The 15615-nt window shown below is 40.3% G+C and overlaps 1 protein-coding gene across 1 annotated transcript in view; it reads right to left on the minus strand.

The window, feature by feature from the left end:
• Positions 1-4952, minus strand: part of LOC121874052 — a 118310-nt gene extending 113358 nt beyond the window's left edge. Inside the window, exon 1 of the mRNA XM_042377942.1 lies at positions 4687-4952. Coding sequence (XP_042233876.1) covers positions 4687-4689 — 3 coding nt within the window. The 5' untranslated portion in view covers positions 4690-4952. The remainder of the gene's footprint in view (positions 1-4686) is intronic.
• Positions 4953-15615: the final 10663 nt, after the last annotated feature.

A 15615-nucleotide genomic window follows, 5' to 3' on the forward strand; every position in this document is an offset into this window, starting at 1 on the left:
TTTCATAAGTCAGCTGCTAAAACTTTTTATCTTTTCTTCGTCCGTGTAATTTAGTTGCTTCATATACATTTCACTATGAGTGGTCTTTTTTGTCTTTAATGAACATATACGAAATCAAGAGAATAAATTATACAGTACAAGTTTACCCAACTTAACTGATTTCGATTTTGCACAATTCAACAAATTAAGGTTTTCGCTAAACCGAAGGTATTGTTGATATTATAATGTATTACTGAGTTTCAACAACAACTAGGGTCTTTAAGCTCGTATGTTACATCAGTAAATTTAATACTCTGGTCATCAATAATTCAAAATAATTATACATTTTAATCTCTCATGTAATGGATTTATTGAGTTATTAAGTATCTACCAACACAACGTACAGTACACTACATACTGTACTCGGTCTCGCTCTGATAACTTGCTCCTTATTCCTGTTTAGTTTTCATTAAAATAAAAAATCTGTGAATAATCTTCACATAAACTACTATAGACTGGCACGTGTAAACTTATATATAATTACATGAAATAGTGTTCTTAATGATAATAATAATCCACGTTCCTACTGGCAGTGAGGAGCAATGGATCACATAGGCATTCACTGTACTATACTCATTTGTCATTTGTTTTTAGCCCTTATACTCATTTGTCATTTGTTTTTAGCCCTTATACTCATTTGTCATTTATTTTTAGCCCTAATACTCATTTGTCATTTATTTTTAGCCCTTATACTCATTTGTCATTTATTCTCATTTGTCATTTATTTTTAGCCCTTATACTCATTTGTCATTTGTTTTTAGCCCTTATACTCATTTGTCATTTGTTTTTAGCCCTTATACTCATTTGTCATTTATTTTTAGCCCTTATACTCATTTGTCATTTATATTTAGCACTTGAACTGTTAAATTTTCTTAAACCGAAGAAAATATATATGTAAATTTATAGTCTCTTGTCCTGGCAAAAAAAATTATATTAATTTTTTCATTAACTTAACAATTGTTTTAGAAAGCCATTCAGGAAGTGCCGAGAAGTATGAACCTTCCTGAACTCTTTGCTGGTTTCCCTTGTGCTTTTCACCTGGTAAGACAACAGCGGTGGGGTTTTCCAAGGCTTGAAGGTGTTTGGCTAGCGTCCAACACTCCTCGCTGTGTCACACTAGAGAACCTCGTCAATATCAAGCACAAGAATAAGAGAAATTTGACGCTGGGTGACTAGACTGAGAGGGGCGACCTTCTCCACGCTCTCCTGACTGAACACACATCTTGGGGTTTTCTCTTATTGTTTATTTTGTATGTTTTCGTTATCAATATATCTCTTGCTCTTTTTTCACTCTTTTGTTCTTCTTATCCTGCCTTTCTTTCGTTTTCTTTGCACAGCATTGGTTTCTCCCTTCCAGTGTTCTTGCTCTGTGTGTGTGTGTGTGTGTGTGTGTACGCCTGACTCACTGCGCACGTTTAACAGGGGTTTCCCATCGCACAATCTGAAACAATTTTTAAATGTGGCTTGTGGTGCGGAAATGCCTGAAGACTGCCCGTCCTGTTGTTGTTACTAATCATCCTTCATATAACTTTAATCATATTCTGCACTATCCACAAGCCAACAGTTTAAACTACTGTACTACTACTTCTACTACTAGCTTTCCGGGGCCATTGTTTATATTTTGTCAATACTACTGTAATTTACCTTCGGTTCACCACTGTATTGTCATTTGAAAATAGTAAGCACGTCATTTTTATCTCTGCCTTTTCAGTTATTCTTTTAAATATTTTTCAAATGAATAAGTTCCATATTTTATGTACATTAAACAAAGTAGCATCGCATCGCACACACATTACTAAAACTACTACTACTACTTCTACTACTAGTACTACTAATAATAATGATGCATCATAAGTCGTACACACATCAGTTACTAAGCTAGAGACGGAGTGATGTGTGTACAGTATGCCTTTACATAGTCCTTTGAGAGCAAGAGAGGCAGAATAACCGTGAACGTAATCCACTGTCTGGCTTTGTTTATGTGGCGGAACTGACGAGACAGCCATTATACTTCCTCTGTTGAATGTGTCACTCGAGCAAAACTCTTTCATAGCTCTTCACCGCGACCGAGAATCGAACATGGGAACTATGAGCTCTCAAGAACACTTTACTACTGATGGATAGAGAAGATTAACTTTCCACTTATTTCCCCCTGATTCGTAACGCTACCTGGGGGGATGGGTTAAGTTAGGTTAAGCTAGGGTTAGGTTAGGTTAGGTTAATCTTGAGATGAAATAAGCTCAGTGATTCGAGAAGCCGAGTGATAATGTTTAGTAACAGAATACCTACACATATATACAAGGGTACACAAGGGCTTTTAGCTGTACACGATAGCACAGAGGTCGGGAAATATTAGTGCTCACTGTTGTATTTATCAGACTGTAAAGTACTTGAGTTTAGCATTAAACACTAATTGGAACATGTACAAAAAAGAACTATGATATAACAAGAACTTTAATAATTTGTGGATTTAAAAATAAGAAATATAATGAGATTATAATACCCGAGAGAGAGAGAATGTGTAGCACGCCCCAACACAGGAAAATCTGGCCCATAAAAAACTAAAATATGTATTTTTGTTGTTATTGAACGAAACCATTTAATTGCCGACATCAGAAGGCTAAGATTATGAACAGAATTTATTTACTAACATCAACCTTCCCTATACAGTATTTCTACCCTACCATATCATCAGCATGGCCTTGAAAGTGAACTAATTTACCATTCAATCTCCGAGAAGGCACAGGGAATTTCAACGCGGCCAGACTTATATAATCACCTTACCTAACACTCCCCATAACGATGACGAAATATTCCCGTACTTGTTGTTATCCATTTCCGAGGTGATAAATTATGTTACTTTACGTTACTGTATACTGAAGTAACATAACGTATGCCGTGAACGAAGTCTTAACACATGTATGTCTTAAGCTGCCCAGTGCTTGTCTCAGCATCTCTCAAAGGTCTAAGCTGCCACTTGTTTACTTGAGTGAAGCTTAAATATCACATACTCCAGTCAGGTCACATCTGCCGAGGAAGTCTAACGTCCAAAGCACAGTACTTTGTGACTTTCCATAGAATCAAAAGTAAAATACATGAAGAAGATTTATTTAAACAACAAATGACTGAAGGAATTAACTAGATAATGAGTGCATTCAGACCTTGATACACCATTGTCGTTTAGTACTGTTGATATTTCATTGATTTACTTTGTTATAATGTACTAGTTGAATTTCCAGCTACCCGCACCTCCCCACCAAATTTCAGCTCTCTGCAGGTTTCTTCAAAAGGAACACACACACACACACACACACACACACACACACACACACACACACACACACACACACCCCTAAGGACTTTAATCGCGTATTCTGTGGGAGGAAATGTAAGCAGGTAATGTAGTGCATGTATATTGTTATTTTTTTATTAATATGTACGTGTCATGACAACACATTAACATACTAGACGAAAATGTAAGCGATTTAGATATTCCAAGACACACACACCTATGCCTCCCCTACCTGGTCTTCCTCCCTAAATGCCACACAACGTAAACACCTAGAAAGAGTGCAAAAGAGGGCATGCAAGATTATTCTCTCCCCTTCCTACTCCACATATCAAGAAGCGCTCAACACACTGACCCTTTCGACTCTCACTGACCATCACCACAACCTCATCTGCAAATTTGGTAAGAAGCTTCTACACCATCCTCGACACCGGCTCCTACTACCACCTGAGACCCCTAGCCCGAGAATTGCTGTTCGACACCACAACCGCATCCAGCCCATACGTGCACGAACTGATCGCTATAAGAACAGCCCAGTCCCAACCATTGAAAAAATTATCAATATCTTGTAATAAACCAGTGTATTCACTCCCAGTAAATACTACTTCTTGCACTGTCACTATGTTGAAATGAACTGTAGTTTGAGCTTTTCCCCATCTAGTTATTATATATCTTATTTGTATCACTTATGTTACTTGTATATTATTTGTAATTCGAAACCCATTCCCCAAATATGTAACTGTATATTTTCAGCCTTCTGGCTGCCAAGTTCTTTCAATAAAACGTTAATTATTATTATTATTATTATTATTACACACACACACACACACACAATAATTACGAGAACAATCACCCGTACACATATATACGAATACCCCATACACAATCAAATCTAATATGCATACACATACACTGTATATTAATATAAGTCCACACACACACACACACACACACGTTAAATTAACGGTAAACCACACCCAACACATTTACATTGATATGCAACCACACCAAAGCCATACGTATGAGACTGCAATATACCCTAACGACGAGGCTACCCAACAAGACACAAGCGAGCCAATTACCCGTTTTCTTACACTTTGTCTATCATCTACACGGTTATTATACGTTTATTATTTCCAACTAAAGTAATTTACAGTGTAGAATTATTATTATGTATAGACTGTAGGCCCTGGAGCAAACGAAGAACATTTAGAATCTTGTGTTTATTTATTTTTTTGCGATATAGCACTTAAGATTATAGAGCACTTTTATTATTAACCATGGGAGATCTTGTTAAAGGGTTAGTGTTAAGTTAAAGGTTGGTGGGATGTAAACAATATTATAATAGTTTCTCTTACCATGGATGTGCCATCTTAGCTGCGTAGATGAACTAGCCTCCCCACCACATCGCTCACTTTCTCAGCTATATCCTCAGTAACACTCGACACCACTCTGATAAAACGCATCAACACTAGAACACAACACTAACACCTTCCCACAACACTATGAGAACACTTTTCTGAACACTATAAGGCAGTTCTACCGTTAGGAAGCTCAAGCCACAACTGCGACAGACACCTCGGGCCGCCTCACTTTGTAGAATGCCACAGTTCAGTCAGCTGGGCCTCGCTCGTCGTCTCTGTGGACCTGCCAGGCTACCCTCTAGTTTTGATTCCTGATATTCTGTAACCCGCTTTCCATATCTCGGTGTGATTAAACTTCCTGTGTGGCGAAAAGCTTATTACATATCACTAGAAGTACAATTATCAACGTATCGTAGCTCGGTGTTATAGTGAGAGTTAATTAGTACTTTGTGTCGTTGGTATATTAAATGAACTTGAGACACTGTTGCAACCATTGTCTTAGTACTTATTCAGTTGCAGACATTGTTAGCTCTGATATCAATTGACTGTTTAAACGTCTATATCTCACGTACTTTCAAGTTTCTCTTAAGTTATTTACGAAAACTAGATTACATACAAATGAAACAAATGTCCTTATTCCATGGAGGTTTATCTGTATACCTGGAAGCTGTTACAGAAGCGGTAGCAGGATATTAATAATATGTATACTAGTGGTACTTCTGCATTGTGTCTGTCTCTACACCTTCTCTCTTACCTTTTCTCTCAAAACCAATTCACTCTCATAGAAAACATTGTCTACCCAGTGTACATTGTTTACATCAGGATTAATAACAGATAAATGGCAGCCACTGACAACTTGCGGGGAACATTTTTTATGATACCTGTTTTGAAGGTCACATAGAAAACGTGAGCTGACGAAATATTTTAGGTTATATAGAAAACGAATACCAATACGGGTACTCTATGCTATATCGTATATGCAAAACATTATTGTTATGCTAAAAGTATCAAAAGTGAGGATATTAATTCGCCACTTAAACATAGTAAGGGATTTAAGCTACTTGGAAGGATTCTGCTTATAAGATCCAAAATATATATTAGGAAAATGACCAAAAAGCAACGTATCCTCCATGGGTTCATTCTGGATAGAGGTTTCACGAGCCGTACATAAACATTTCCATCGGTTTTGAAGGCCCAGAGAGAGCAGACTTGGGGATTTTACTACATGCATATTGCCAGCTTTACATTCATCCATAACAAATGTATTTCCTCAGTTTGTGTGTGTGCATTCGCCTCTCGAAGGTCAGCATGTTGGGAGATGTGACGGGCTGCCTGTATCAGCTGTTGTACAAACCGACAATATACAATGAGAAATCATCTGAAGATTACATATCAGCTTATTTGACCCGATGATAACAAAACCTAAAGCTACCTGGGCGAGGTTATGTTAACATTTTGGTCTTTAATCATCAGGTGAAATAAGTTATGATGCCAAATTTTAAAGTGCTGTGCGTTTATGTCGGGGTGGTGTTGAGGCTGTGTTGTGTGTTTATGTCGGGGTGGTGTTGAGGCTGTGTTACGTGCTTATGTCGGGGTGGTGTTGAGGCTGTGTTGTGCGTTTCTCAAGGACGAGGTGGTGTTGAGACTGTGTTGTGTGTTTATGTGTTGTGTGTTTATGTCAGGGGTGGTGTTGAGGCTGTGTTGTGTGTTTATGTCAGGGGTGGTGTTGAGGCTGTGTTGTGTGTTTATGTCGGGGTGGTGTTGAGACTGTGCTGTGCGTTTCTCAGGACGAGGTGGTGTTGAGGCTGTGTTGTGTGTTTATGTCAGGGTGGTGTTGGGCTGTGTTGTGTGTTTATGTCGGCTGTGTTGTGTGTTTATGTCAGAGGTGTTGAGGCTGTGTTGTGTGTTTATGTCAGGGGTGGTGTTGAGGCTGTGCTGTCAGGGGTGGTGTTGATTTGTTTATGTCGGGGTGGTGTTGAGGCTGTGTTACGTGCTTATGTCAGGGGTGGTGTGAGGCTGTGTTGTGCGTTTCTCAAGGACAGGTGGTGTTGAGACTGTGTTGTGTGTTTATGTCAGGGGTGGTGTTGAGGCTGTGTTGTGTGTTTATGTCAGGGGTGGTGTTGAGGCTGTGTTGTGTGTTTATGTCAGGGGTGGTGTTGAGGCTGTGTTGTGTGTTTATGTCAGGGGTGGTGTTGAGGCTGTGTTGTGTGTTTATGTCTGCTGTGTTCGTGTTATGTGTGTGTTGGGCTGTGTTGTGCGTTTCTGGACGAGGTGGTGTTGAGACTGTGTTGTGTGTTTATGTGGGTGGTGTTGAGGCTGTGTTGTGTGTTTATGTCAGGGGTGGTGTTGTGTGTTGTGTGTTTACCTGTGTTGTGTGTTTATGTCAGGGGTGGTGTTGAGGTGCTGTGTTGTGTGTTTGTGTTGTGTGTTTATGTCAGGGGTGGTGTTGAGGCTGTGTTGTGTGTTTATGTCCTGTGTTGTGTGTTTATGTCGCTGTGTTGTGTGTTTATGTCAGGGGTGGTGTTGAGGGAGGCTGGGTTGTGTTTATGTCGGGGTGGTGTTGAGGCTGTGTTGCTGTTTATGTCAGGGGTGGTGTTGAGGCTGGGTTGCGTGTTTATGTCAGGGGTGGTGTTGAGGCTGTGTTGTGTGTTTATGTCGGGGTGGTGTTGAGGCTGTGTTGTGTGTGTTTTATGTCAGGGGTGGTGTTGAGGCTGTGTTGTGTGTTTATGTCAGGGGTGGTGTTGAGGCTGTGTTGTGTGTTTATGTCGGGTGGTGTTGAGGCTGGGTTGTGTTTATGTCAGGGGTGGTGTTGAGGCTGTGTTGTGTGTTTATGTCAGGGGTGGTGTTGAGGCTGGGTTGCGTGTTTATGTCGGGGTGGTGTTGAGGCTGTGTTGCGTGTTTATGTCGGGGTGGTGTTGAGGCTGTGTTGTGTGTTTATGTCAGGGGTGGTGTTGAGGCTGGGTTGTGTGTTTATGTCAGGGTTGGTGTTGAGGCTGGGTTGCGTGTTTATGTCGAGGTGGTGTTGAGGCTGGGTTGTGTGTTTATGTCGGGTTGGTGTTGAGGCTGTGTTGTGTGTTTATGTCAGGGGTGGTGTTGAGGTTGTGTTGTGTGTTTATGTCAGGGTGGTGTTGAGGCTGTGTTGTGTGTTTATGTCAGGGGTGGTGTTGAGGTTGTGTTGTGTGTTTATGTCGGGGTGGTGTTGAGGCTGGGTTGCGTGTTTATGTCGAGGTGGTGTTGAGGCTGTGTTGTGTGTTTGTGTCAGGGGGTGGTGTTGAGGCTGTGTTGTGTGTTTATGTCAGGGTGGTGTTGAGGCTGTGTTGTGTGTTTATGTCGGGTGGTGTTGAGGCTGTGTTGTGTGTTTATGTCAGGGGTGGTGTTGAGGCTGTGTTGCGTGTTTATGTTGGGGTGGTGTTGAGGCTGTGTTGTGTGTTTATGTCGGGGTGGTGTTGAGGCTGTGTTGTGTGTGTTATGTCAGGGGTGGTGTTGAGGCTGTGTTGTGTGTTTATGTCAGGGGTGGTGTTGAGGTTGTGTTGCGTGTTTATGTCAGGTGGTGTTGAGGCTGTGTTGTGTGTTTGTGTCAGGGGTGGTGTTGGGGCTGTGTTGTGTGTTTATGTCAGGGTGGTGTTGAGGTTGTGTTACGTGTTTATGTCAGGGGTTGTGTTGAGGTTGTGTTACGTGTTGATGTCGGGTGGTGTTGAGGCTGTGTTACGTGTTTATGTCGGGGTGGTGTTGGGCTGTATTGTGTGTTTATGTCGGGGTGTGTTGAGGCTGTGTTGTGTGTTTATGTCAGGGGTGGTGTTGAGGCTGTATTGTGTGTTTATGTCAGGGGTGGTGTTGAGGCTGTGTTGTGTGTTTGTGTCAGGGGTGGTGTTGAGGCTGTGTTGTGTGTTTATGTCGGGGTGGTGTTGAGGTTGTGTTACGTGTTTATGTGCGAATAGGCTGTGTTACGTGTTTATGTCGGGGTGGTGTTGAGGCTGTGTTACGTGTTTATGTCAGGGGTGGTGTTGAGGCTGTGTTACGTGTTTATGTCGGGGTGGTGTTGAGGCTGTGTTGTGTGTTTATGTCAGGGGTGGTGTTGAGGTTGTGTTACGTGTTTATGTCGGGGGTGGTGTTGAGGCTGTGTTGTGTGTTTATGTCAGGGGTGGTGTTGAGGCTGTGTTGTGTTTATGTCAGGTGGTGTTGAGGCTGTGTTGTGTGTTTATGTCAGGGTGGTGTTGAGGTTGTGTTACGTGTTTATGTCGTGGTGTTGAGGCTGTCGAAGAGGCTGTCATTGTGTTTATGGGGCTGTGTTACGTGTTTATATCGGGGTGGTGTTGAGGCTGGGTTGTGTGTTTATGTCGGGGTGGTGTTGAGTCTGTGTTGTGTGTTTATGTCGGGGTGGTGTTGAGGTTGTGTTACGTGTTTATGTCGGGGTGGTGTTCAATTTAATTAGAAATATTAAGTAAAATCGTCATAGAATTTTACATTTCAAGACCAGACTTGACCAACACTGGAGCGGGTTCAGGTACATTCAGGAGCCGGTGCATGCCCAGTACTTGCCAACAGTGCATAACAGACAAGTGACAGATCGCCCAAGCGGCTAACGAGCTGATTAGGGGTGAAGAGGATAAAATTAAAAGTAACACCTGCATAGACAATGTAGGTATACCATTCAGCCTTTAAAGTATATATATAATCATTAGTCGGGAATCGAACCCTGGACCTGTAAGTGTGAACTGGGATCATTACAACCGCGCCACAAGGACAACAAAAATATTTCGTATATATATTGATAAAACCACAAAGGAAAGGGGGAAATACTGGAGTACCTCAGCGTTCGTCTTTATTCAAGACGAAGGGGACTTGTTGGTCAATATTTAGAAGTTGTCAACACCTAAATGACTTTTGAAAATGGGTTTTTATAGTGGAAATCTTCGTGTTAATAATAAATACGACCTTCATTGCCATCGGAAATGAGCAAAAGTTGAGATATTGAAGAAAAAAAAGGTGGAAGGTCAAACAATGTAAAAACCTAAAAAAACCTAAAAAAACTAACCTAACCTAACCTAACCTAACTTACCTAACCTAACCTAACCTAACCAAACCCCTAATGTGTAAGAAAATTACCATAAGTAAGAGACACAGGAGGATAGAGTGATGTGACTTGAATGAGGAAGTGGTGTCCGTCACTTACCACAGTACCATGCAGGGTGATCTACACGGTACTGACACTCTGAATTACATCTCGGACATTTTACAGATGAAACAAGAACACAGTGAACCATAAAAATGACAACGGCTGCTGCTTCAGTGTCCAAAATAAACTGAATAATGCGGCAGCCAGCCAATGTACAGCACCTAAAACAACGGCCTGTGCATACTTTGTGGGAAACAATATGAGACGATGGACGATAAATATTGGTATATGAAGGCTGTAACTAGTCACACGTAAAATTTCGGAGCATATCGACCCCCACCTGCACAGTTCTAGCTACTGTACATCCATCTCACACAGATGCCATCTTCCAACTGGCCGCGAATGCGGATTGGCGCACGAATTTTGCGTCACATCGGCACTCACGCTGAATGGCACTCTTCGTCAGGGTACGTTAAAATGTTGTATTAATAATTCAATAAAGGGTGAAATTGGAACACAGTCTGTATGGGTAAAAATTGCAGAAGGAAGAGAAAAACTAATTATGGGAGTGATTTACAGGCCCCCACGTCTTGGAATGAAACCCATATGGGGGATTTGAACTTCAGAAATATTAAATGGGACAACATGGTAGGTGACTATGAACCTGAAGACTTCCTAGACGCAGTACAGGACAATTTTTTGAAACAACTAATTATAGAACTGACTAGAGGTGATAACATATTAGACCTGGTATTAACAAATAATGAAAATATTATAAGATATATCACAATAGGGGAAGAACTAGGGAACAGTGATCACAGAGAAATCAGGTTCACCCTAAATTAGGAAAGGAAAAACAATGACAATATGGTCAGAGTACCAAACTTTCGATTGGCGGATTATGAGGGGTTAAGAAGGTACCAATTTAGGTAAGGTCGCCTGTGAACAGTCAGGTCAGTCCCAGGCAGGAACGGGTGAGGTCACAGATGACACAACAATTGATCATGACTATAATATTTTCACTCGTATACTACGTAAAGCACAAGAACAAAATATACCATACAGAAAAATTAGGTCAAATAAGAATGAGCCAAGGTGGATGACCAAAAAACTTAAACACGACATAGGAATGAAGAAAGAATTCATAAGAAATTAAAGGGAAGGGAGGAACAGCTCAGAAATAGGTATAATGAACTATCTAGGAATGTTAAGAAATGTAAGGAAAGCAAAGAGGGACTATGAAATCAGGATAACAAGAGAATCCAAGGCAAATCCCATGGGATTTTTCCAGGTATATAGGACAAAGGTCAAGGACAAAGTGGGGACTATAAAGTCAGGGAGCGGGGAAGTGATCGATGATAGTGAGAAAATAAGCAAAGCATTAAACAGCTACTTCTTATCAATTTTCACAGAAGAAATTCACGAGGAAATTCCAGAGGTGGAACTGATATATAGGGGAACTGAAGAAGAGAAATTTAAGAATATCACTATCAGAAAAGAAGATGTTCTCAAGAAGATAAATAAATTAAAGAAGACAAAATCCCCCGAGTTTTGAAAGAGTGTAAGGAACAGATTAGCGGACCCCTCGTAAATTTATTTACAAAATCATTAGACACGGGAGTTGTGCTCGACTTGTGGAAACAGGCAAATGTAGTACCCATATTCAAAAAGGGAGACAGAGCAGCAGCGTCAAATTACCGGCCGATTAGTTTGACTTCAGTAGTGGGGAAATTACTTGAATCAATTAGAGCAAGTAGCATCCGATCGCAATTCATAGAAAAGCAAATTAATCTACGACTCTCAACATGGGTTTACAAATGAAAAATCTTGTGTAACAAATCTGCTGACGTACAGTATTTTAGGAAAGCCTTCGAGGTAGTAAATAATGACGAAAATTACGACGTTATTTACTTAGACTATAGCCAAGCGTTTGACAGAGTACCGCATCAGAGGCTTTTGAGAAAAGTTAAGGTTCATGGTATCGAGGGGGAAAGTTTTAAATTGGATAAAATCATGGCTCACCGATAGAACACAGAGGGTAAGCGTAGATGGTGTTAAATCCCCAGGGGTCAGTACTGGGCCCACTCTTGTTCATAATCTACATAAACGATCTAGATACTGGGATCAGCAGTGACATAAGCAAGTTTGCGGATGACACCAAAATAGGGCGGCAGATTAATTCAGGGCAGGATGCAAATGAACTTTAGGAGGATTTAAATAAACTGCAGGAGTGGTCAGAAAAATGGCAAATGAAATTCAACACCAGCAAATGCAGCGTACTTAATATTGGAAGGACAAATACTGTCAATGTATACAGCCTTAACAACATCAACTTAGAGAAGTCGACTTGTGAAAGAGACCTAGGGGTACTTGTAAGCCCGGACCTACGGCCTAGAAAACAGTGCGTTAATGTTCGAAATAAGGCAAACAGAGTATTAGGTTTCTTATCTAGAAGTGTAAGTAATAAGAATGCAGAGGTCTTAGTGCAACTATATCTTGCGCTAGTCAGGCCGCACCTCGATTATGCTGTTCAGTTCTGGTGCCCTTATTATAGAATGGATATCAATTCTTTGGAGTCAGTGCAGCCAAGAATGACGAAAATGATTCCGGTACTTAGAAGGCTTCCATATCAAGATAGATTAAATAAACTAAACTTGCATTCCCTAGAAAGACGAACAGTGTTGGGAGATATGATAGAAGTATTTAAGTGGGTGAAAGGAATCAATAGAGGAGATATAGATAAAGTTCTTATAATATCCGAGCAGGATAGGACTCGTAGCAACGGATTTAAGTTTGATAAGTTTAAGTTTAGGAGGGAGATGGAAAGTAACTAGTTCACAAATAGGGTGGTGGACAAGTGGAACAAGCTTAGCAACTTTGTGGTAAGTGCTGGAACGCTGGAAAGTTTTAAAAGGAGGCTAGATAGATTCATGGACGATAGAAAGTGGTAGTAACTCTCGATCGGAACTGCATGCTCAGGCCAACCGGCCTATTGTAGACTCCTTATTTTCTTATTTTCTTATATGTTCTAGAAGTAAAATAACTCGAAAACTATAAATTTCCGACAAAAACGTTATTGAATATTCTTTTTTGCTCTATCTCCCCATATGTGACTCAATATTCAGTTAGATGGTGGACACTTCTAAATATTAACCTCTTTGCAACTTGTGCAAGACGAATCTCAAAGCGTTTGTCTCTGCCAACCTCTCCCTGTGTGAGATAGGCACCGTTGAGACTGATGCTAAGCTGTCGTGAGGGGATTGTCTCTAAGGAATTACTTACATTATATTATGATGTAGGAAAGTTTGTAGGACTGTTAGAATATTAAAGTGTTATGCATACAACTAATGCAGACACAAGTATACAAACATATTAACAATAACCTTCAGAAGATGATAAATTACGCATTTTCGTATTTATCATTAAAAAAATTTACTGGTAACTTTTGTAGCTTATGATAAGATATTTCCCCCCGTATTTCATTTACTGTGCGGCACATGTGTAGGTGTCAACATCCTCAAGTGGGAGACACCGATCAGAAGACAAGAAAATGTTCAGCAGCCTAATAGGTAATATAATGTTTCCTTAATCTAACTATGCTCGGGGTTTAAATACAATTGAATCACCTGACAATTAGCGACCCTAACTAATTTTCACCTGATATTTTACACCTTAACACCATCCTAACCTAGACTAATCTGAACTAACCTAACACTGCCCTAACCTAACTTAACCTAATCTAATCTAACATAACCTAAACTAACCAAACAGTCCTAACCTAACCCACTATAACGCTACCGTAACATAAAATAGCCAAACCTAAGATAACCTAAAATATAACCAACTCAAACCTAACCCAAAGTTAATAGTGTTACGTCCCACATGTTCAGTTTTTCTCCGCGGACGAGAAAATTGACATTATAATCTTAACCAGTGGCGGATTTTTAGGTTCGCATTACAGGAAGGAAAACTATTATTAAACTTCCTTGGAAAGATACTGAACAATTCCCTCAACTTAGAAGACCATGAGGTAAATTTTGTGGGTTTATTTGGAAGGGCAGGAAGGACAAGGGGGGCAGGAGGGATCACGGAGGGGGCAGACAGGGGAGGTGGGGGTAACAAGGGTGGCGTCAGGGAGGTTAAATTGGACAAGAAGGTTCGTTTCTGATTGGTTTATTTATTCATTAACGACTCTAAGATGAAGAAATAGGGAGATACAATGGTGATAATAAGATAAACACCCAAAATGTATAAGTCCCTCCCTTTCTATCAGGGCTCCATGGACGCCTTCCCAGTAAAGTAGTCACCGCGTCCATTGATGAATCAAGTCAGTTCTCAATATTAAAATCATCCAAACATAAAATTTACTTAAACTCCCTCAAGTCCTTATAGAATACACCCAACCCACAACTGTTGTACAAAAGCAAAACAACAACAACAACAACAACAACAACAACAACGACAACAATAACAACAAGAACAACAACAACAACAACAACAACGACAACAATAACAACAACAACAACAAGAACAACAACAACGACGACAACAATAACAACAAGAACAACAACAAGAACAACATCAAGAGCAACAAGAAAAACAACTTCAAGAACAACAAGAACAGCATCAAGAACAACAAGAACAACAAAAACAACAACACAAAGGAAACTAGAAAAAATAACCACATGTATAATATGAATAATCCAGGTTATCCAGTTGGAGAGAAAGAAAATTTGATAAATAAAGAAACAATGTAAACTTAAGGAGAGAATTAAGCAAAAAGAGAGATAAGAACACGGGTCTAAGGAGGGCAGTGATAAAGAGGAGGTAAGTAGAACAGAATATAAATCTGGAAGAAAATGAAAGTGATAACGAGAAGGAAGGAAGGAAGGAAGGAAGGAAGGAAGGAAGGAAGGGGAAGGAAGGAAGGAAGGAAAGGAAGGAAGGAAGGAAGGAAGAGAAGGAAGGAAGGAAGAAGGAAGAAGGAAGGAAGGAAGGAAGGAAGGAAGGGAAAGGAAGGAGGGAAGAAGGAAGGAAGGAAGGAAAGGAAAGAAAGGAAGGAAAGGAAAGGAAGAAGAAGGAAGGAAGGAAGGAAAGGAAGAGGAGGAAAGGAAGGAAGGAAGGAAAGGGGAGAGGAAGGAAAGGAAGGAAGGAAGGAAGGAAGGAAGGAAGGAAGGAAGGAAGGAAGGAAGGAAGGAAGAAAAAGAATATAATTACAGAGAATAATAAAATAAATAAAATACCTGAATCAGATTAGATCCTTACCTGTTCATTCCCTCATTATCTTCAATTTACGTCCCATTTTTTCCCTCCTCTTGACCATCGGGAAAAAATTCAAACACATTACTCCCAGCATAAAATTATACTCGTTAATGAAGTCACAGAGCAGAGTAAATTTTATTATAAGATATTTACAGTGTGAGATTATAAAGATTCATTTAGTCGTTTGTCAAGTCAGATGTGCATAGAAAATATAATGGTCTATAGAACTTCACCCCATATGGAATAGTTTGTGTTTTAGTAGGTGTTTGTGGTGCTTATTCATGACAAACGCGGTAATAAGAGAGAGAGAGAGACTGGAGTTAGGAGGAACGCCATGTAAAAAGTCTCGATCTCCTCCACAACCAAATGGTACCCTGCAACATCCAGCTCTCTCATATAACTGCCGGCGATCAAAATAAGATTTATCCGGCTAGAGAGCGGCAAGACGCATACTTCGGTTTATGGCATAATTTCACCCTGAGTTACACACGAAAGTGGGGATAGTGCAGGTAGAGTATTTTGCAAGATGTCCGAAGAGGCGGGGA

Source organism: Homarus americanus, unplaced genomic scaffold, assembly GCF_018991925.1.
Source record: "Homarus americanus isolate GMGI-L3 unplaced genomic scaffold, GMGI_Hamer_2.0 scaffold55640, whole genome shotgun sequence".
NCBI classification, from domain to species: domain Eukaryota; kingdom Metazoa; phylum Arthropoda; class Malacostraca; order Decapoda; family Nephropidae; genus Homarus; species Homarus americanus.